At 44.4% G+C, this 24,409-nt stretch overlaps 1 protein-coding gene and 1 long non-coding RNA gene across 2 annotated transcripts; both read right to left on the bottom strand.

The window, feature by feature from the left end:
* Positions 1–10,810: 10,810 nt before the first annotated feature.
* LOC143963788 (uncharacterized) lies at positions 10,811–11,413 on the bottom strand. Its single transcript, XR_013271041.1, has 2 exons — positions 11,328–11,413; positions 10,811–10,893 (listed from the first exon to the last, which is right to left on the bottom strand). It is a non-coding gene; the product is annotated as an uncharacterized LOC143963788 (long non-coding RNA).
* Positions 11,414–14,691: 3,278 nt separating this feature from the next.
* MBLAC1 (metallo-beta-lactamase domain containing 1) lies at positions 14,692–18,302 on the bottom strand. The gene is made up of 2 exons (XM_077470560.1): positions 18,165–18,302; positions 14,692–16,231 (listed from the first exon to the last, which is right to left on the bottom strand). The coding sequence occupies exons 1-2, from the start codon at positions 18,168–18,170 to the stop codon at positions 15,581–15,583; spliced, it is 657 nt and encodes a 218-aa protein (XP_077326686.1). The 5' UTR covers positions 18,171–18,302; the 3' UTR covers positions 14,692–15,580.
* Between the last annotated feature and the right edge of the window lie 6,107 nt (positions 18,303–24,409).

Raw genomic sequence — 24,409 nt, 5'->3', positions numbered from 1 at the left:
CATTCGTTTTACATGTATATTAGCGGTCTTCAGCTTGCTATATTCTTTAGAAAGTGCAAATTGTGTTAGAATTTTCTTTTCCTGTTCAACAGTGGGAGTGTAGTACACTCTGTGACAGCTGATTTGAGGCAAGGCACCCCCCCACGTAGGCAGATGAAGGAAGGAATGTGCTTTGAATAGACTAGCTCTCTGCTAATCTATTTATAGCACCCACCCGACACAAATTTCTGGCTGGTTTTATCTGGGTTGTCGGAGACCTTATCAGAAGTTATCATGCTGATAATAGAAGAACAGAGCAGGAGAAAGACACGGGAATTAGGGTTTTGGAGAGAGATAAGAAAACACCGCAGATATATGTGCCTAGGTCAAATCTCATGAATCAGGTTTACATCCACTTTAACAAAGAAAACCCCTTTCCATTTCATGCTGTCCCACCATATAGAAGACAAATGTCACAAGGCCCGAGAAAGAAAATAATTTCTTTACACAAGAAGGGTGAAAGCCACAAGAAGATCAGCGAAGCTTTACTTATCAGTCACAATACTGGAGCAAAAGTGATACAAAAATTAAACAAAGATGGAACTGTAACCATCTCACAGAGACGTGCAGGCCGTCCACGGACATAAACAATTCGACAGGAGCGTCTTCTGATGAGAAGGGTTGAAAAAAGTCGCCATGCAAGTTCACTGCAGTTAGCTAAAAATGCAGAAAGCCAAGCTGGGGTGATCGTTTACCTTGACACAATACGGTGTACACTGAAGAGGAATGGCATGCAATTATGTAATCTGCGAAGGAGGCCTCTCCTAAAGCCCATGCACAAAAAAGCTTGCCTAGAATGTGCCAGGGCTCATGCTGAAAAAGAAGACTACTGCTACTCTGTACCCTAGAGTGATAAGATAAATATTTTTGGAACTGATGGCTTCAAAACTGTATGGAGTTGTAAAGGTGAGAAGTACAAAAATGCATGCTGCCTACAGTGAAACATGTTGCTGGCAGTGTCCTTCTGTGGGGCTGCATGAGTGCTGCTGGTGTCATTCATGGTATCATGAATTCACAGATGTACTGCTCTACATTGAAAGATAAAATGCTACCATCACTCCGTGCCCTTGGTAATCGTACATTTTTCCAACATAATACAAAACACACAATTAAGGCATTTCTAAAGAAGAACAGTATGAGAGTGGTTCAGTGGCCAAGTATGTCTCCTGATCTGAACCCAACACCTATGGGGAATTCTGAAGAGACAAGTTGAGCATCACTCTCCATCCAGCTTCCAGGCTCTAAGTGAGGTTGTTCTTGAAGAATGGAAAAAGATAGATGTTGCAATATATCACCAACTTGTTCATTCTGGGATGACAGCCATGCAGACCAATTTGATGCAGTGCGCAGCGTATGGTCTGAGCACTGACAGGCTGACCCCCACCCCTTCAACCTCTGCAGCAATGCTGGCAGCACTCATACTTCTATTTCCCAAAGACAACCTCTGGATATGACGCTGAGCACATGTATTCAACTTCTTTGGTCAACCATGGTAAGACCTGTTCTGAGTAGAACCTGTCCTGTTAAACCGTTGTATGGTCTTGACCACAATGCTGCAGCTCAGTTTTAGGGTCTTGGAAACCTTCTTATAGCCTAGGCCATATTTATGTAGAGCAACAATTCTTTTTTATAGATCCTCAGAGTTCTTTGCCATGAGGTGCCATGTTGAACTTCTAGTAACGAGGAAAAAAAGAGAGTAAGAGCGATACCAAATTTAACACACCTGCTCCCCATTCATACCTGAGATCTTGTAAAGCCTCATACACACTATCAGTTTTTCTGCTGAGTTTTTCCTTCAGATTTACCAAAACCATATAATAGGAGGTCAAACCTTAGGAGTTTCAGTTTGTATGCAGTCAGGCAGGCCCTTCCACTACATGGTTTTGGTAAACCTGAAGGAAAAACTCAGCAGAAAAACTGATAGTGTGTATGGGGCTTAACACTAACGAGTCACATGACGCCAGGGAGGGGAAATAGCTAATTGGGCCCAATTTGAAAATGTTCACTTAGGGGTGTACTCACTTTTGTTGCTAGTGGTTTAGACATTAATGGCTGTGTGTTGAGTTATTTTGAGGGGACAGCAAATGTACACTGTTATACAAGCTGTACACTCACTACTTTACATTGTAGCAAAGTGTCATTTCTTCAGTCTTGTCACATGAAAAGTTATATGTTATAATAAAATATTTACAAAAACGTGAGGGGTGTACTCACATTTGTGAGATACTGAATATATATAGCGGGTAAAACAAGTATTGAACACGTCACCATTTTTCTAGGTAAATCTATTTCTGAAGGTGCCATTGACACATGTCGATAACAACCCATGCAATCCATACATACAAAGATACCAAAACAAATAAGTTCAGAAATGAAGTTATGTGTAATAAAATGGAATGACACAGGGAAAAAGTATTGAACACGCTAACTGAAATGTATTTAGTACTTGGTACAAAATCCTTTGTTGGTAATGACAGCTTCAAGACGCTTCTTGTATGGAGAAACTAGTCACATGTGTTGCTCAGGTGTGATTTTGGCCCATTCTTCCACACAGTCTTCAAATCTTAAAGGTTCCCTGGGCTTCTTTTATGAACTCTGAAATCTTTAGTTCTTTCCATAGATTTTCTATTGGATTCAAGTCAGGTGATTGGCTGGGCCATTCTAGCAGCTTTATTTTCTTTCTTTGAAACCAACTGAGAGATTCCTTGGCTTTGTGTTTGGGATCATTGTCTTGTTGAAATGTCCGCCCTCATTTCATCTTCATCATCCTGGTAGATGGCAGCAGATTTTTATCAAGAATGTCTTGGTACGTTTTTTCATTCATCCTTCAATGGTATAAAGTGTGCCCATACCGTATGCTGAAAAACAGCCCCACACCATAATATTCCCACCTCCAAACTTCACTGTTGGTATGGGGGGTGTTTTGGGGGTGATGTGCCATTTGACCTCCAAACACGGTGTGTATTATGGCATCTAAAGAGTTAAATTTTGGTCTCATCTGACCAGACTATATTCTCCAGGTATTTCACAGGCTTGTCTAAATGTTGTGCAGCAAACTTTAAAGGAGCTTCAACATGATTTATCTTCTGAAATGGAGTCTTGCGTAGGGAGCGTGCATACAGGCCATGGCGGTTGAGTGCATTACTTATTTTCTTTGAAATAATTGTACCTGCTAATTCCAGGTCTTTCTGAAGCTCTCCACAAGTGGTCCTTGGACAATTCTTCTGATAATTCTTTTTACTCCTCTGTCATAAGTCGTGTGAGGCGTACCTGGTTGTGGCCGGTTTATGGTGAAATTATGTTCTTTCCACTTCAGAATGAGGGCCCCAACAGTACTCACTGGAACATTCAGAAGTTTAGAAATCTTTCTGTAACCAATGCCATCAGTATGTTTTGCAACAAAAAAGTTATGAAGATCTTGAGGGAGCTCTTTGCTTTTACCCATCATGAGATTGTTCTTGTGTGACACCTTGGTAATGAGACACCTTTTTATAGGCCAGTTGAGACTGAACCAGCTGATAATAATTTGCACTGACAAGGGGCAGGATTGCTTTCTAATTACTGATAGATTTCAGCTGGTGTCTTGGCTTTCTATGGCTTTTTGCATCTCCCTTTCTTCATGTGTTTAACACTTTTTTCCCTGTGCTATTCCATTTTATTTCACATACATTTATTTGTTTTGGTTTATTTGTATGTATGAATTGCATGGGTTGTTATTGACATGTGGTGAACACTTTATGTCAATAGCACCTTTAGAAATATATTTATCTAGAAAAATGGTGATGCGTTCAATACTTATTTTACTCGCTGTATATAGTTAGTTTTTATTACGTTTGAGAATAGTAGGAGTAATGTGCTATATACTTACAGCAATAAAGCTTTTTTGATACAAAGAATGGGTGTTTTTTGTTTGGAATCTGGTAGGCCAGAGGGGAATGGGCCCGACTGAGTCAGTCGGTGGCACAGTCCACCAGATTCCACTATGGAAAAAATATTGATGTTAGTTACCCCAACCACATGTTCACTACCACAAAACTTCCTTGTATGCCAAAACAGAATGTTTTCCCTAATATTTACAACCATGTTTATTACTGAAAGACAATTTCCACCTTTCCAGCATAACAAGAGTGATAGGAACACCATTATCCTTGTATACGTGGGGCAGGGATCAATGATTGTTCCTTTATCAGGTGTTCACAGCTTTGCTTTTGAACATATACAGACATACTAGAGTACATCGGTTGGCTGTTTTTATCATCAGTGATAAAGAAAAATAATTATCATGCATTTTACCAATGGTTAAATGTCATTACGAAGTGCTGTTAGGTCCTTTATATAAGAATAGATTCGCTGCTAGAATTAAGCCTGCCATAGATGGTTCGAATCTTGGCTGGTGCAGCAGGAATCAGCCGAAATTCAAACCATCTATGGGCAGGCAGATTGTTCCCAAGTCAATTCATTGATCGCCTTGGGTACAACCAGCATGTCGGATTTGTACAATGCGATTATTGCCAGAGGCTTTAGCTGCTAGCAAGAATCACTGTGTTCCCCCGGGAGGGACAGCTCCCCGTGCCTCCCGCCCCCAGAGAACACAATAACTCTGCAGGAGGGATTGCCACATCAACATTGACTGTATTGAAGGGGGAATCAAGTGATCGTATCATCTATGGCCTGCCTTACTTTCGGGGAAAATGTGATTGGAACAAATTGTTGTCCTTTTCTTTTTCTTGGAATGCATTGTTATGGAAAAGTTAGCACCTTTGTGTTACAGTAAGGTATTTGGGAGTCTAGGAGCTGAGATAGCAGAAATGAAAGCTTTTGTAATAGGTTGCTTGTGCTAATCCTTCAGTAAATGATTTAAATATATGAAATGTTTATGTTTGGGAAGGTTCTACTAGGAGACTGTTCAGGGTTGGTGCTTAACCACTTTCAGACAGGACCATTTTGCTGGCCAAAGACCAGAGCACTTTTTGCGATTCGGCACAGCGATGCTTTAACTAACAATTGCGTGGTCGTGCGACGTGGCTCCCAAACAAAATTGACGTCCTTTTTTTCCCACAAATAGAGCTTTCTTTTGGTGGTATTTGATCACCCCTGCGGGTTTAATTTTTTGCGCTATAAACAAAAAAAGAGCAACAATTTGGAAAAAAAATGCATTCTTTTTTACTTTTTGCTATAATAAATATCGCCCAAAAATATATAAAAAAATATTTTTTTTCCTCAGTTTAGGCCGATACATATTCTTCTACATATTTTTGGTAAAAAAAAAAATCACAATAAGCGATTAACGATTAGTTTGCGCAAAATTTATAGCGTTTTTTTTTTTACTAGTAATGGCGGCAATTAGCGATTTTTATTGTGACTGCGACATTATGGCAGACACATCGGACATTTTTGGGACCATTGTCATTTATACAGCAATCAGTGCTTTACAAATGCACCGATTCCTGTGTAAATGACACTGGTAGCGTAGGGGTTAAGCAGGGGGTGGCAGTGTAGGGGTTAAGTGTGTCCTAGGGGCGTGTTACTAACTGTGGGGGGTGTGGCTGTGTGTTAGCGAACCTCGATCGCTGCTCCAATCACAGGGAGCAGAGTTCAGTGTCACTTGTTGCTAGGCAGAACGGGGAGATGCTGTTTACTTCTTCATCTCCCCGTGAGACGATCGCGGGTATCCCCGCGGCGATAGAGTCCGCGGGACCGGCGACCGGACTCACGGGGGTCCCGACCGGCGCGCACACTATGGCACATCGGCAGTTTAAAATGGACGTACCTGTACGCCAATTTGCCTGCCCATGCCATTCTGCCGATGTACATCGTTGTGCGCTGGTCTGAAAGTGGTTAAAGGTCTCCAGGTTGACCAGAAGGTCAGGTCTTGGGTAATGCCAGTCTATAGATCTCCAGGTGTGCTAATTTCTCTACTTTGTAATCTTTACTTTGGAATTCTTGTCTTATAAACTTTGAAGGAGAGATTGTTGATTTTTGTATCATCAGCACACATTTTCAGTTATTATTCTAACAAAGTCATTTTGGATGCAACACATTTTTGCATGCTCGCACTCATATACAAAATGTGTAGGTTGTCCTCTAGTGGATTTACAGCAGGTGTGCATTCAGAACCTAGTAGAACAGCGTTTACAAAATATGTATATCACAGTCTATTCCATCCTTTCTCAACTTATCAAGGAACACTTGAAATACTTTTTAGGTCTTGGGCACCCCCTTCTAAGATTAGTCCATCTGGGGTCATTGGGAAAATACCGCTCACATTGGTGGTCAGTGGGAAGAATGCTCCTTACAGTGGTGGTCACCTTATAGACAGCTAAAAAGATTATTGCTGTCATTCTGCTGGCTCTGCCAAGTGATGTTGGCCCTGGAACTATGCAAGCACTGTCAGGTGGAAGGGCAGTTAGTTACAAGGAGGGGCCCTTGAATTATTATTTAGGTCTCAGGGAACCCCTTCTAGGATTAGTCCATTGGGGAAATGCTCTTCACATTGGTGGTCAGTGGTAGGATTGCCTTCCATACAGTGGTGGTCAGAATTCCACCTTTACAGATAATAACTAAAAAGATCACTGGTGTCATTCTACTATATTTTAGGATGTATAGAATGCACTTTTTGGTTAAGTTCTATTAGCAGATAGCATGTCTAATGTTATTTGTTTTCTTTTTTTAATGCACAATAAAAAAAATTGTGGAGAATAATACTTGGCTACGTGTTTTACTTAAAGTGACAGTGTGTATTTTTTTTAAATATAACTGCCCACTCCCAATGTAAAATTGACAAGGGACACCAACATTAGTTGTATCCTTGATCTTAAAAACTACAGGATAATGGTGTTGTGGTAACTTGCACAAATAAAAAAAAACATAATAATATTATTCTTGATATCACTAGAAAAAAAAAAGCCTTTGAAAATGTTTTCCAAATGCGTGTACGCTTGGTCCCTTGTGCTTTGGTGTCCTATCACCAAAATCTTTCTCTGATGCCCCCCCCCCCCACCATTGTGGTTGAGGTTAACAGAACTAAGGGGCTGTGACAGATACAAGCAACCTGCAAGGCAAAGGCATAATGAGCTAGTATGCATAGCATACTAGCTCATTATGAATAACTTACCTGAGAACGAAGCCCCCGAAGCGGACCTCCATCTTCATGTCCACCGCTACCATGGATCCCGGAGTGACTTCCGGGTCTCGCTGCTCCGGCGCTGTGATTCGCCGGAGCAGCGATGATGTCACTCCCGCGCATGCGCATGGGAGCCGACATTCGCGGCATATCGTCGCGATCTGCGGCCTGCCCAGTGCGCCGCTGTCTACGACACATGCGCCGTAGACAGCGGTGGCTGTCTTTTTGTAAATATCTCCTAAACCATATAGGTTTAGGAGATATTTCTTGGACCTACAGGTAAGCCTTAATCTAGGTTTACCTGTAGGGCAAAGTGGTTTGTAAGGGTTTACAACCACTTTAAGTTGCCTCCTTTTGAAAATGCAAGCTGCCCGGTTGTCTTGGTGACCCGTTCGCTTTAAAGTGGAACTGAAGGATTTAATTTTTCTTATTAGGTCCCCCTAATTATTATTATCACTACAGCTTTTTAATTAGTATCAACAATTTTCTCAGGACTTTACAGATTTTATGTTCACATTGGCCCCTGCCCTCAAAGAACTTACAATCTAAGGTCCCTATCCTAAATATACACATATTAGGGCCAATTTAGACAGGCGCCAATGAAGCTACCTGCATGTCTTTGGAGTGGGGGAGGAAAGTGGTGTACCTGGAAAATAACCACACAAGAGCAGGAAGAACATGCAAACTCCACATAGGTAGTGTCATGATTGAAATTTGTACTGAGGACCCCAGTGCTGCAAGGCAGAAGTGCTAAGTCACGGTGCTGCTCCATAGTGCCATTCTTCCCTTACCCTTTCTATGCTTCAGCAATGCCCCCAGCTTCCTCCTCCAGTGGTCCTTTTCAGGATAGGATACTCATTCTGCCCATTAACTGTGAGCCCAGTCTGCCACTTATATGCCCCCCCCCCCCACAAACACACACTCCAGGACTGAGCAGCACACACGTCACTGCAGAAGGAGACGAGTTGGGGATGACACATGACCAGCAAAAAGAACAGAAAAAAAAAGTATATAAAGGCTTATGTTGTGCAGCGTTATGTTGGAGGGAGATTGGCGAACATCCGTTCACCGATCTCCCCTTCCAGGTAATGACACGCAAGTGATGTATAAAATGTCACTTCTGGGTCCTGGTGTCAACCTTTAGTGTCCACATATACCCAACTAGTATGTCTGGGGAAAGAAGCTAATAAAAGTGCCATCTGTGCTCCAATAGCTTTACTGGGGGACAGGTGAGACATCAGGGGTCTAGAAGACCCCTGATGTCTCATAATAAAAAAACAAAAAAACACATGAACATAAATACACGCATCAGGGGTACCTATGCATGAAAGTGTTGATTGCGATACACGTGTTAGATATCACTGCACAACCCAGAGTGAGAGTAATAATTATAGGCCCCTTATTCATGGTTAGCTCTAAACTGATAACCTGTAGCGGCTTTTAAAGCATCATCTATAGAAAATATGAGGTATTGAAGTTTGTCGCTGTTTCATTAGGGTAAGGGTGATAGGTTATGGTGCTAAACCCAAAATTATGTACTTAACGTATGTGTATAGATATACTCTTAGTGACCTGTCTACAAACTTAGTAACAATATAAGTACTGATTGAACCATATAAAATTGAAGTGAATTAAAGTGCAAATGCGTGCTGACTCTGCTGCGTCAAGTTAACATAAGTGCCGTATGGTGATAACCTCAAAGCAAAAAAAGAAGAAACACAATCAAAAAATTTACATAAGTGCCATATAACAGTAAATTAAACTACTATCAAAAATTCATACAAAAATAATAATAATTAATACCAAGTCCTTGTGCATAAAGAAAACTTTCAAAGCCACATAAGATCATTGACAATGTCCCTTCGTGGTATCCTGGCTAGCCGTGACACAAAATAAAGCTCCAGAAGACGTCACTCTGACGAAACTCGTAGGGCGTGGCTACGTTACGCGCACCCTTCCCATAGCTAGAGGCGGCCGGCAGAGTTTTTATGTGTATTGTTTTTACAGCTAAATGTGAGTAGGTTTTTACTTAAATAAACGAAAAGTCTGTTTAAAACATACTACACCATGGATGTGTTTTCCCTTATATGCATATAATAACGGAGTCTATGTGAACGGAATAGTGAACATCTCCTTAGCGCACCAGTAGCAGCATCCAGATAGCAGCACAGTGGCTCACACTGTGAAAGCCCATCCAACCCCACAGGGGTACAAGAACTGGTGAGAGCATTCACATTATCATAGCACTGAGTGGCGCACCGGGGACCAATGTTTTTCTCTCCATTGAAGATCTGCACTGTTTGCACTAGTCACTTTATCTGGTACCATTACCACCTATGACACCAAAATGGGACATGTGTAGCGTTTTCATGTGACTTTTTTTGCATTGAAGATTGGCACCTTTTTGCACTGGTCACTTTATTTTGTGTCACGGCTAGCCAGGATACCATGAAGGGACATTATCAATGATCTTATGGTGCTTTGAAAGTTTTCTTTATGCACAAGGACTTTGTATTAATTATTATTATTTTTGTATGAATTTTTGATCGATTTTTGATAGTAGTTTAATTTACTGTTATATGGCACTTATGTGAATTTTTTGATTGTGTTTCTTCTTTTGTTTGCTTTGAGGTTATCACCATACGGCACTTATATTAACTTGACGCAGCAAAGTCAGTACGCATTTGCACTTTAATTCACTTCAATTTTATATGGTTCAACCAGTACTTATATTGTTACTGAGTTTGTAGACAGGTCACTAAGAGTATACCTATACACATACGTTAAGTACATAATTTTGGGTTTAGCGCCATAACCTATCACTCTTACCCTTAAAGCGGAGGTCCATCCTAAAGTGGACCTTCCGCTCATCGGAACCTTCCCCCCTCCAGCGCCACAATTGGCACCTTTCAGGGGGGAGGGGGGTGCAGATACCTGTACAGTACAGGTATCTGCACCCACTTCCGGGCTAGCTCTCTGCGGAAAGGGGCGTAGATTACGCCCCTTTCCGCAAGTGCCCCGCTGCCTGCTGGGAAACACACAGATCCCAGAGGCAGCGGGGACCGTCCTTATTGCACAGCGCGACTCGCGCATGCGCAGTAGGGAACCGGGAAATTAAGCCGAAAGGCTCCATTTCCTGATTCCCATACCCAAGATGGCGGCGGCAGCACCCGAGAGACGATCTAGAGATCGGCTTCGGGTGCCGACATCGCGGGCGCGCTGGACAGGTAAGTCTCACTATTTTAAAAGTCAGCAGCTGCAGTATTTGTAGCTGCTGGCTTTTAAAAAAAAAAAAAAAAACGCGGAGTCCCGGCGGACTCCCGCTTTAATTTAAAACTCCCCCTCCCACACTAGGAGGTGGAGGTTCCAGGTAAATGCAGCTCCAACCCCGGAAACAGAAAATCTATCACCACCTTTGTTTTACTTTAGTTGGGCTTTAGCACTCATAGGGTGGGTAGTCCGTAGCGCGACTTTACTTATTTACTTATGCTGTTTCATTAGGCACATGAAATATTAACCCCCGATATGTTTGGTATTGATTTGCTCGGCGCAACCTAATTTTTTATATTTTATCAAAAAATGTAATATATTGCATTTACGTGCCATAAAATTAACTTTAGCATATAACATTGTCTGACATAAAAAAAATTAACTACAACACCACTATTTTATTGTCCAGGATGTCTGCCTTCAGAAAATATATTTTTTGGGGGTTTCAACTAATCTCAAGGCTTAAAGAGGAAGTAAACCCTAATGGGTTTACTTCCTCTTTCATTCCCTGCAAAGGCAAAGCATAATGGACTACTATGCATTGCATAGTAGCCCATTATGTGTCACTTACCTGACACAGGAGCCAGCGAAGTCACCGCTGTCCCCTGTAATCTGGCGCATCTATCTTCTCGGTGGGTCTCGCAGCTCCACCGCTGTCATTCGGTGAAGCCGCGACGACGTCACTCCTGCGGATGCGCACGGGAGCCGAGACGCACAGCATCTTCGTCATCGACGATGCCGCGCTCAGTGTGCATGCGCCGTAGACAGCAGTGCCTGTCTTCGGGCAAATATCTCCTAAACAGTATAGGATTAGGAGATATTTCTTGGACCTACAGGTAAGCCTTAATCTAGGCTTACTTGTAGGTCAAAGTGATTTGTAAGGGTTTACAACCACTTTAAAGGGGTTGTAAAGCTTTGTTTTTTATTTTCTAAATAGGTTCCTTTAAGCTAGTGCATTGCTGGTTCACTTACCTTTTCCTTCGATTTGCCTTCTAATTGTTTTTTTTTCCTTTGTCTGAATTTCTCACTTCCTGTTTCTCCTCAGTAAACTTCACACCATCATCCGAGCAGTGTTTAGTCAGCCAGAACAGCTTACTGAGGAGGAACAGGAAGTGAGAAATTCAGACAAAGAAAAAAAAACATTTAGAAGGGAAATCGAAGGAAAATTAAGTGAACCAACAATGCACTAGCTTAAAGGAACCTAGTTAGAAAATAAAAAATGAACCTTTACAACCCCTTTAAAATTATTTTTTAAAACGTGTGGGGGAAAAAAAAACGTAAGGAGAAATCCTAGAGTTCTGCTTCTAAACTTTCTCAGTCACTGACTCAGAAAAAGGTAAGTTAGGGAAAATAATCCCTCTCTGGGCACTTGTTCTAAAGCCCCATACACATGATAGGACTTTGTACAAACTTTCCTGTGGATTTTTGTACAAAGGGTGTTGGCCGTGAACTTGTATTGCATACACACGGCAGGACTTTTTCAGCCAACTTTCACCAATTTACGTGGTTTTTCTGCTCTTTACTGCCACCTTTGGTCAACTTTTGTATTGTTGTCTGATCTTTTGCATTGGTTCTGAGCATGCGTGTTTGTACTTTGTACAAAAGTCCTATGGTTTTCTGTACACACGATCGGACTTTGCTCCATCGGACTTTTGTTGCCGGAAAGTTTGTCCGTTCAAAGAGCCAACAAAAGTCAGATGAAAAGCGATAAAGTTTATCCGATGGAGCGTAAACGCGAGCGGATGTTGCCTTAAAACAGCTAATTTACATGTTTGTTGTCAAAAAGTCAGATCGTGTGTATGGGCCTTTAGTCACAGTAAGTCAGTAATAAATCAAAAGGGCAATGACAGCCAGGCAGTTAGTATTTTAGAAGGGGAAGTCAACATATGTATTTCTCCCTTGACAGGTATTCATTGAAGTATACACTACCGTTCAAAAGTTTGGGGTCACCCAAACAATTTTGTGTTTTCCATGAAAAGTCACACTTATTCACCACCATACGTTGTGAAATGAATAGAAAATAGAGTAAAGACATTGACAAGGTTAGAAATAATGATTTGTATTTGAAATAACATTGGTTTTACATCAAACTTTGCTTTCGTCAAAGAATCCTCCTTTTGCAGCAATTACAGCATTGCACACCTTTGGCATTCTAGCTGTTAATTTATTGAGGTAAGCTGGAGAAATTGCACCCCACGCTTCTAGAAGCAGCTCCCACAAGTTGGATGGGCACTTCTGGCGTACCATACGGTCAAGCTGCTCCCACAACAGCTCAATGGGGTTCAGATCTGGTGACTGTGCTGGCCACTCCATTACCGATAGAATACCAGCTGCCTGCTTCTGCTGTAAATAGTTCTTGCACAATTTGGAGGTGTGTTTAGGGTCATTGTCCTGTTGTAGGATGAAATTGGCTCCAATCAAGCACTGTCCACTGGGTATGGCATGGCGTTGCAAAATGGAGTGATAGCCTTCCTTATTCAGAATCCCTTTTACCCTGTACAAAGCTCCCACCTTACCAGCACCAAAGCAACCCCAGACCATCACAATACTTCCACCATGCTTAACAGATGGCGTCAGGCATTCTTCCAGCATCTTTTCATTTGTTCTGCGTCTCACAAACGTTCTTCTTTGTGATCCAAACACCTCAAACTTGGATTCATCCGTCCACAACACTTTTTTCCAGTCTTCCTCTGTCCAATGTCTGTGTTCTTTTGCCCATCTTAATCTTTTTCTTTTATTGGCCAGTCTCAGATATGGCTTTTTCTTTGCCACTCTGCCCTGAAGCCCAAAATCCCGCAGCCGCCTCTTCACTGTAGATGTTGACACTGGTGTTTTGCGGGTACTATTTAATGAAGATGCCAGTTTGGGGCCTGTGAGGCGTCTGTTTCTCAAACTAGAGACTCTAATGTGCTTATCTTCTTGCTTAGTTGTGCAACGCGGCCTCCCACTTCTTTTTCTACTCTGGTTAGCCTTCATTTCTAAGAACAAGAATAGACTGTCGAGTTTCAGATGAAAGTTCTCTTTTTCTGGCCATTTTGAGCGTTTAATTGACCCCACAAATGTGATGCTCCAGAAACTCAATCTGCTCACAGGAAGGTCAGTTTTGTAGCTTCTGGAAGGAGCTGGACTGTTTTTAGATGTGTGAACATGATTGCACAAGGGTTTGCTAATCATCAATTAGCCTTCTGAGCCAATGAGCAAACACATTGTACCATTAGACCACTGGAGTGATAGTTGCTGGAAATGGGCCTCTATACACCTATGTAGATATTGCACCAAAAACTAGACATTTGCAGTTAGAATAGTCATTTACCACATTAGCAATGTATAGAGTATATTTGTTTAAAGTTAGGACTAGTTTAAAGTTAGCTTCATTGAAAAGTACAGTGCTTTTCCTTCAAAAATAAGGACATTTCAATGTGACCCCAAACTTTTGAACGGTAGTGTAACTAAAAGCAAAACTTTTTTTTATTAGTTTTGGATAGTGTGGAGAGGGATTAGACCCCCTGTCAGGTTCTACTGCTGCCTGTGCACCCATTAAGGAGATTCCCCCTCTCGATTTGTCCTGTTTACCATTATCATTGAAAGTGAAAGTAAATCAGAAATTTTGGGTTGTCCCCAGAAAAGTAATAGAGGGTAAATCTTCCAATGGGGACACTAGTTCTGGTGACGTTTAAGTCCCCAAAGAATTCCCTTAACTTGCAGGGATTTCCTTTCACTTCCTCTTTGGTTATGGGACAGGAAGTGAAGGGAAAGCTCCTTAATGGGACAAAGATGGCAAAAATAAACACTACAGGGGTTATAACCCTTCCTTGCTCTATCCAAAATGAAAAAAATAAAATAGTGGGTGTTATTAGTTTTAAAGATTGGCCCAAACAACGTTGTCCTTTTGCTGAACATTGATATGTAAAATATTCATTTTTAACCAACTCATACGGAGCTCTTAAGAGTCACCACCCACGACTGTCCTTCTATTGCTTGTATATGTAGCAGTCCAGGGTGCAATACAAATGTCCACAATATAGGCAATGGTGGATGGCACTTCTCTACTGCTGGCATAAACAGTTCCCGAGTCGGTGTGCAGTGCAAAGCAATAATCCTTCCCACTCAAAAATTTGTGGCTAAATATTCCCCTGCACAATGCCCTGTGTTGAAGGAATATTGTTGTTACTTTATGTTCCCCCTTTGACAGTTAGTTGCCAACACTGCACATGATGTTCCTAACAATTACAGTATTAAAAAAAAAATATGGGCAGTGCCATTTTTAAAGGAAAAAGTTTATCTTGTGAATGAAACCTTAACCCTGTGTCATAGCCGACATAGTGATCACATGACCAGGAAGCTGAAACTGCACGAGGCGGCTACCTGCAATGATGTGTCTAACAAATACAGTATAAAAAAAAAAATTGGACAATGACATTTTCAGAGGAAATCATTTCAGAGGCTTAATTTGTGAATGAAGCCTTAATCCTGCATATGATCACTGTGTTATAGCTGACATAGTGATCACACAATCAGGAAGCCGACACTGCGTGAGACTGCTACCTGCATCAATGTGTCTAACAATTACAGTATTAAAAAGAGGGGCAATGACATTTTCAGACGAAAGGGCTTAATTTGTTAATGAAGCTTCACCCTGCATATGATCACTGGGGGTTATTTACGAAAGGCAAATCCACTTTGCATTATAAGTGCACTTGGAAGTGCAGTTCCCTTTAAATCTGAGAGGTAGATCTGAAATGAGGGGAAGCTCTGCTGATTTTATCATCCAACAATTTGCAAGCTAAAATGCTGTTTTTTATTTTCCTTGCACGTCCCCCTCGGGTCTACAGCGACTTCACTGCACTTTCAGTGTAAAGTGGATATGCCTTTCGTAAATAGACCCCAATGTGTCATAGCTGACATAGTGATCACAGGATCAGGAAGCTTACACTGCAAAATACTGCTACCTGCACTGATGTCTTTAACAATTACAGTATTAAACAGAGGCATAATACCATTTACAGGCAAAGGGCTCATTCTGAATTTTGTAAATGAAGAGCTCCACCTGCATGTGATCACATGATCGGGAACCACTCTGATTGGATTTGTGGAACCAGAGCTCTTAATGCACAGTGAGGAACATTTGTGAGTATGAGTCAATTGGCTTTATTGAGGTTGTGGGTCCTGCCCAGCCCGAATGACCCTGAAAGGAGGTCCATGTCCAGGAACTATCACATCTGCCAAATTCAACAAAGTCCTCCGGCTCTTCTCTTGAACCTCTGTGTTTTCGCTAAGTTCCCTCCAAGAGTCCTCATCTCCCTCCCGCTCAAAGACATCTCCGGCCACAGCCACCAAGCCGAGACTGGTGCCAGGAACGAGGAGGGTTATATCGCTGCCTGTGTGACCTGGCGTTGCCACCACCTTCAGCCCTTCCCCACCGGGCAGCAAGTAGGGTTCCCCTCCACGGAAGTTGTGATAGACATAAGAGCCATCCCGCCACAGGTCGTACGACACCAGAATCTCTGCCTTTGGGAAGAGGTTGAGGTTGCCGGCATGATCTGAGTGTCCGTGGGTGCAGATTACGTGGGTGACATCACTGGGAGTCACGCTGTGGCCCTGGAGAGCCTCCAGGATAATATCACGGGACCATGGGCCACCAGTATCCACCAGGACGGTCAGTGGGCCACTGACGAGAGTGACCGAGCCATCAGCCTCGAAACGATTGGACCCAACATCTCTGCAGTACCCTTCCAGTAGGATATGGACCGAATGGGGGGAGCCGGGAATGTCATGGGTGGAAAGAGGTGACGTCACATACTGCAAGAGGAGATAAAAGAAAGAAAAAAACAACATAGGTCAGGACAGCCCAAAGTTATTATAACAGTTCAGCTTTAGGAAATATTGATAATTGGCTGCTTATGTGGATTTACTTACTGCGCCTAACTCTGGAGCCGAAAGGTCCACGAGAACCTGACATGTTGACTAGATGGCCTCATGCTAGTTACATATGTTTGCTCCCAGGTCCTGAGTGTGTACCACAGCACACCTCTTATATAACCCCCCCCATGACTGGCCATTGTAGTTAAACAGCTGGTCACAGGACCTGTTCTTCTATGGGGATGCTTTAGAAATGTTTTTGTATGTCCTGCATGTGCACTGTCATCAGATCCATGCAGATCACAGGCAAAATCTAAAGAGCCAGCCGGAGTGGACCTGTGACATTGGATCTCATAACAACTAAGCAGCTTGGTAAAAGATGAATGAAACATCCATCTGGCCTCCTATCATAACCCCCTGTCCTTGGAAACATCCCTCTCCCCTAGCCCCTTAAGGCTACATTTGCAGGGGGTGTTTAGTCACGGTATGATGTCATGGTGGGCAGGACGGATCAGGGGGTCTCCTGGCCTTTCAGTCAAGATATGATGTCATGGTGGGCGGTACAGATCAGGGGGTCTTCCGGCCTTTCAGTCAAGGTATGATGTCATGGTGGGCAGGACAGATCAGGGTTCTCTTGGCCTGTCAGGCATGGTGTGATGTCATGGTGGGCGGGACAGATAGGGAGTCTCCCAGCCTGTTAAAATATGATGTCATGGTGGGAGGGACAGATCAGGGGTCCCTTGGCCTTTCAATCAAGATATGATGTCATGGTGGGCGGGACGGATCAGGGGTCTCCTGGCCTTTCAATCAAGATATGATATCATGGTGGGCGGGACAGATCAGGGGGGTCTCCTGGCCTTTCAATCAAGATATGATGTCATGGTGGGCGGGACAGATCAGGGGGGGGTCTCCTGGCCTTTCAATCAAGATATGATGTCATGGTGGGAGGGACAGATCAGGGGTCTCCTGGCCTTTTAATCTAGGTATGATGTCATGGTAGGCAAGACAGATCAGGGGTCTCCTGGCCTTTCAATCAAGATATGATGTCATGGTGGGAGGGACAGATCAGGGGTCTCCTGGCCTTTCAATCAAGATATGATGTGATGGTGGGCGGGACAGATAAGGGGTCTCCCGGCCTTTCAATCAAGGTATGATGTCATGGTGGGCAGGACAGATCAGGGGTCTCCTGGCCTTTCAATCAAGGTATGATGTCATGGTGAGGGGGGACAGATCAAATGTCTCTGGGCCTGTCAGGCATGGAGTGATGTCATGGTGGGAGTGACAGATCAGGGGTCTCCCAGCTTGTGAAAGTATGATGTCATGGTGGGTGGGACAGACTGGGATTCTGAGATGCCTGGGTCCTCCCACCAGCGATGACATCATTAAGTACAATATGAATTACGGGGGGGGAGGGGAAATTGGATGACCAGTGGCCCCCAGGAAGGAGCAGAAACAGGGGCCACCAATCTTGCAAACAGGAAATAAGGGGCACTGAGCTCCTAACACGTCAGGCTGGTGTCGCAGCAGCTGGAGAACTTGAACACAAAATAAAATCATTTAAAAAAAAGGTAAAAGATGTCATTTATAAAGCGGCTTTAAAATTAAAACGTGTATTTGTCTGCGACCCCATTGCCAATATTTTTGCTCCCTTCCTGTCTCCGTGACACCCGCACAAGAAACAGGAAGGTCGGTTGTCGCTGGGGCACAGACAGCATTGCCAGAGGTTGTAACCCTTCCTCAGCTCCACCACCAATGTGATGGTAATGAGAAAATGGATCATGTGACCAAATAATAAATCCATCCCGGTGAATGGAGGGTGTTATGTCCTTGTGGTGACATCTCCCAATTACATTGTATCCATTCATCATCTCACCTCCATCCTGCGGCTGGACACTCACAGCTCACCACGTGACCCAACTTCCAGCAGCTAACCGCCTTCTGATTGGCCAATAGACTCATTCCTAGACGCGCCTTCTAGAGAACGAGTCTCTTGTCCAATCAGAAGACGGGCTGCGGGTGTAGTGTCACAGTTTGATGCCTATCACAGGATGGTGCGGAAGTGACGTTGTTGCGTACTGCGCATGCGCGATGCGCTCCAAACGCTCGCGCCGTGCGTTCCAACATAGTTTCGGCAATACAGTTCAGCGAAACCATCACATAATGTTACGGAAGTGATGTTACACACAACACAAACACGGGCCACGTTGTTGCGTACTGCGCATGCGCGATGCGTTCCAAACACTTGCGCCGTGCGTTCCAACATAGTTTCGGCAATACAGTTCAGCGAAACCATCACATAATGTTACGGAAGTGAAGTTACACACAACACAAACACTGGGCCGTTGTAGTGTCACAGTTTGATGCCTATCACAGGATGGTGCGGAAGTGACGTTGTTGCGTACTGCGCATGCGCGATGCGCTCCAAACGCTCGCGCCGTGCGTTCCAACATAGTTTCGGCAATACAGTTCAGCGAAACCATCACATAATGTTACGGAAGTGATGTTACACACAACACAAACACGGGCCACGTTGTTGCGTACTGCGCATGCGCGATGCGTTCCAAACACTTGCGCCGTGCGTTCCAACATAGTTTCGGCAATACAGTTCAGCGAAACCATCACATAATGTTACGGAAGTGAAGTTACACACAACACAAACACTGGGCCGTTCGTTACAACACTAATACTTCCCTTGTTACCTAGTAGGTTTTGCATTGCTGGGACTTGTAGTGCCTATCCTGAGCTACATGCTTCAATGTTCAGTGTCCTCATCCCTATCCCCATGCTTCAATGTTCAGCGTCCATCCTTATCCCCGTGCTTCAATGTTCAGTGTCCTCATCCTTATCCCCGAGCTTCAATGTTCAGTGTCCATCCTTATCCCCGTGCTTCAATGTTCAGTGTCCTCATCCCTATCCGCGAGCTTCAATGTTCAGTGTCCTCATCCTTATCCCTGTGCTTCAATGTTCAGTGTCCTCATCCCTATCCCCATGCTTCAATGTTCAGTGTCCTCATCCCTATCCGCGAGCTTCAATGTTCAGTGTCCTCATCCTTATCCCTGTGCTTCAATGTTCAGTGTCCTCATCCCTATCCCCATGCTTCAATGTTCAGTGTCCTCATCCCTATCCGCGAGCTTCAATGTTCAGTGTCCTCATCCTTATCCCTGTGCTTCAATGTTCAGTGTCCTCATCCCTATCCCCATGCTTCAATGTTCAGTGTCCTCATCCCGATCCGCAAGCTTCAATGTTCAGTGTCCTCATCCTTATCCCTGTGCTTCAATGTTCAGTGTCCTCATCCCTATCCGCAAGCTTTAAATGTTCAGTGTCCTCATCCTTATCCCTGTGCTTCAATGTTCAGTGTCCTCATCCTTATCCCTGAGCTTCAATGTTCAGTGTCCTCATCCCTATCCCCCTGCTTCAATGTTCAGTGTCCTCATCCCTATCCGCGAGCTTCAATGTTCAGTGTCCTCATCCTTATCCCCGAGCTTCAATGTTCAGTGTCCTCATCCCTATCCCCCTGCTTCAATGTTCAGTGTCCTCATCCCTATCCCCCTGCTTCAATGTTCAGTGTCCTCATCCTTATCCCCGAGCTTCAATGTTCAGTGTCCTCATCCCTATCCCCATGCTTCAATGTTCAGTGTCCTCATCCCTATCCCCGAGCTTCAATGTTCAGTGTCCTCATCCCTATCCCCGAGCTTCAATGTTCAGTGTCCTCATCCTTATCCCCGAGCTTCAATGTTCAGTGTCCTCATCCCTATCCCCCTGCTTCAATGTTCAGTGTCCTCATCCCTATCCCCCTGCTTCAATGTTCAGTGTCCTCATCCTTATCCCCGAGCTTCAATGTTCAGTGTCCTCATCCCTATCCCCATGCTTCAATGTTCAGTGTCCTCATCCCTATCCCCGAGCTTCAATGTTCAGTGTCCTCATCCCTATCCCCGAGCTTCAATGTTCAGTGTCCTCATCCTTATCCCCGAGCTTCAATGTTCAGTGTCCTCATCCCTATCCCCCTGCTTCAATGTTCAGTGTCCTCATCCTTATCCCCGAGCTTCAATGTTCAGTGTCCTCATCCCTATCCCCCTGCTTCAATGTTCAGTGTCCTCATCCCTATCCCCGAGCTTCAATGTTCAGTGTCCATCCTTATCCCTGTGCTTCAATGTTCAGTGTCCTCATCCCTATCCGCAAGCTTCAATGTTCAGTGTCCTCATCCTTATCCCCATGCTTCGATGTTCAGTGTCCTCATCGAAGCAGGGGGATAAGGATGAGGACACTGAACATTGAAGCTCGCGGATAGGGATGAGGACACTGAACATTGAAGCAGGGGGATAGGGATGAGGACACTTAACATTGAAGCTCGGGGATAAGGATGAGGACCCTGAACATTGAAGCAGGGGGATAAGGATGAGGACACTGAACATTGAAGCTCGCGGATAGGGATGAGGACACTGAACATTGAAGCAGGGGGATAGGGATGAGGACACTGAACATTGAAGCTCGGGGATAAGGATGAGGACCCTGAACATTGAAGCAGGGGGATAAGGATGAGGACACTGAACATTGAAGCTCGCGGATAGGGATGAGGACACTGAACATTGAAGCAGGGGGATAGGGATGAGGACACTGAACATTGAAGCTCGGGGATAAGGATGAGGACCCTGAACATTGAAGCAGGGGGATAAGGATGAGGACACTGAACATTGAAGCTCGCGGATAGGGATGAGGACACTGAACATTGAAGCTCAGGGATAAGGATGAGGACACTGAACATTGAAGCACAGGGATAAGGATGAGGACACTGAACATTTAAAGCTTGCGGATAGGGATGAGGACACTGAACATTGAAGCACAGGGATAAGGATGAGGACACTGAACATTGAAGCTTGCGGATCGGGATGAGGACACTGAACATTGAAGCATGGGGATAGGGATGAGGACACTGAACATTGAAGCACAGGGATAAGGATGAGGACACTGAACATTGAAGCTCGCGGATAGGGATGAGGACACTGAACATTGAAGCATGGGGATAGGGATGAGGACACTGAACATTGAAGCACAGGGATAAGGATGAGGACACTGAACATTGAAGCTCGCGGATAGGGATGAGGACACTGAACATTGAAGCATGGGGATAGGGATGAGGACACTGAACATTGAAGCACAGGGATAAGGATGAGGACACTGAACATTGAAGCTCGCGGATAGGGATGAGGACACTGAACATTGAAGCACGGGGATAAGGATGGACACTGAACATTGAAGCTCGGGGATAAGGATGAGGACACTGAACATTGAAGCACGGGGATAAGGATGGACACTGAACATTGAAGCATGGGGATAGGGATGAGGACACTGAACATTGAAGCATGTAGCTCAGGATAGGCACTACAAGTCCCAGCAATGCAAAACCTACTAGGTAACAAGGGAAGTATTAGTGTTGTAACGAACGGCCCAGTGTTTGTGTTGTGTGTAACTTCACTTCCGTAACATTATGTGATGGTTTCGCTGAACTGTATTGCCGAAACTATGTTGGAACGCACGGCGCGAGCGTTTGGAGCGCATCGCGCATGCGCAGTACGCAACAACGTGGCCCGTGTTTGTGTTGTGTGTAACATCACTTCCGTAACATTATGTGATGGTTTCGCTGAACTGTATTGCCGAAACTATGTTGGAACGCACGGCGCGAGCGTTTGGAGCGCATCGCGCATGCGCAGTACGCAACAACGTCACTTCCGCACCATCCTGTGATAGGCATCAAACTGTGACACTACACCGTTCGTTACAACACTAATACTTCCCTTGTCACCTAGTAGCTTTTGCATTGCTGGGACTTGTAGTGCCTATCCTGAGCTACATGCTTCAATGTTCAGTGTCCTCATCCCTATCCCCATGCTTCAATGTTCAGTGTCCATCCTTATCCCCGTGCTTCAATGTTCAGTGTCCTCATCCTTATCCCCGAGCTTCAATGTTCAGTGTCCATCCTTATCCCCGTGCTTCAATGTTCAGTGTCCTCATCCTTATCCCTGTGCTTCAATGTTCAGTGTCCTCATCCCTATCCCCATGCTTCAATGTTCAGTGTCCTCATCCCGATCCGCAAGCTTCAATGTTCAGTGTCCTCATCCTTATCCCTGTGCTTCAATGTTCAGTGTCCTCATCCCTATCCGCAAGCTTTAAATGTTCAGTGTCCTCATCCTTATCCCTGTGCTTCAATGTTCAGTGTCCTCATCCCTATCCCCATGCTTCAATGTTCAGTGTCCTCATCCCTATCCGCGAGCTTCAATGTTCAGTGTCCTCATCCTTATCCCTGTGCTTCAATGTTCAGTGTCCTCATCCCTATCCCCATGCTTCAATGTTCAGTGTCCTCATCCCGATCCGCAAGCTTCAATGTTCAGTGTCCTCATCCTTATCCCTGTGCTTCAATGTTCAGTGTCCTCATCCCTATCCCCATGCTTCAATGTTCAGTGTCCATCCTTATCCCCGTGCTTCAATGTTCAGTGTCCTCATCCTTATCCCCGAGCTTCAATGTTCAGTGTCCATCCTTATCCCCGTGCTTCAATGTTCAGTGTCCTCATCCTTATCCCTGTGCTTCAATGTTCAGTGTCCTCATCCCTATCCCCATGCTTCAATGTTCAGTGTCCTCATCCCGATCCGCAAGCTTCAATGTTCAGTGTCCTCATCCTTATCCCTGTGCTTCAATGTTCAGTGTCCTCATCCCTATCCGCAAGCTTTAAATGTTCAGTGTCCTCATCCTTATCCCTGTGCTTCAATGTTCAGTGTCCTCATCCCTATCCCCATGCTTCAATGTTCAGTGTCCTCATCCCTATCCGCGAGCTTCAATGTTCAGTGTCCTCATCCTTATCCCTGTGCTTCAATGTTCAGTGTCCTCATCCCTATCCCCATGCTTCAATGTTCAGTGTCCTCATCCCGATCCGCAAGCTTCAATGTTCAGTGTCCTCATCCTTATCCCTGTGCTTCAATGTTCAGTGTCCTCATCCCTATCCGCAAGCTTTAAATGTTCAGTGTCCTCATCCTTATCCCTGTGCTTCAATGTTCAGTGTCCTCATCCTTATCCCTGAGCTTCAATGTTCAGTGTCCTCATCCCTATCCCCATGCTTCAATGTTCAGTGTCCTCATCCCGATCCGCAAGCTTCAATGTTCAGTGTCCTCATCCTTATCCCTGTGCTTCAATGTTCAGTGTCCTCATCCCTATCCGCAAGCTTTAAATGTTCAGTGTCCTCATCCTTATCCCTGTGCTTCAATGTTCAGTGTCCTCATCCTTATCCCTGAGCTTCAATGTTCAGTGTCCTCATCCCTATCCCCCTGCTTCAATGTTCAGTGTCCTCATCCCTATCCGCGAGCTTCAATGTTCAGTGTCCTCATCCTTATCCCCCTGCTTCAATGTTCAGGGTCCTCATCCTTATCCCCGAGCTTCAATGTTCAGTGTCCTCATCCCTATCCCCCTGCTTCAATGTTCAGTGTCCTCATCCCTATCCGCGAGCTTCAATGTTCAGTGTCCTCATCCTTATCCCCCTGCTTCGATGAGGACACTGAACATCGAAGCATGGGGATAAGGATGAGGACACTGAACATTGAAGCTTGCGGATAGGGATGAGGACACTGAACATTGAAGCACAGGGATAAGGATGGACACTGAACATTGAAGCTCGGGGATAGGGATGAGGACACTGAACATTGAAGCAGGGGGATAGGGATGAGGACACTGAACATTGAAGCTCGGGGATAAGGATGAGGACACTGAACATTGAAGCAGGGGGATAGGGATGAGGACACTGAACATTGAAGCTCGGGGATAAGGATGAGGACACTGAACATTGAAGCTCGGGGATAGGGATGAGGACACTGAACATTGAAGCATGGGGATAGGGATGAGGACACTGAACATTGAAGCTCGGGGATAAGGATGAGGACACTGAACATTGAAGCAGGGGGATAGGGATGAGGACACTGAACATTGAAGCTCGGGGATAAGGATGAGGACACTGAACATTGAAGCTCGCGGATAGGGATGAGGACACTGAACATTGAAGCATGGGGATAGGGATGAGGACACTGAACATTGAAGCACAGGGATAAGGATGAGGACACTGAACATTGAAGCTCGCG

This window comes from Lithobates pipiens, unplaced genomic scaffold (assembly GCF_037356315.1).
Source record: "Lithobates pipiens isolate NorthernLeopardFrog02 unplaced genomic scaffold, aLitPip1_a1.2 Scaffold_8, whole genome shotgun sequence".
NCBI lineage: Eukaryota > Metazoa > Chordata > Amphibia > Anura > Ranidae > Lithobates > Lithobates pipiens.
Note: the sequence above shows the minus strand (reverse complement) of the source record. Positions and strands in the feature narration are given on the sequence as shown.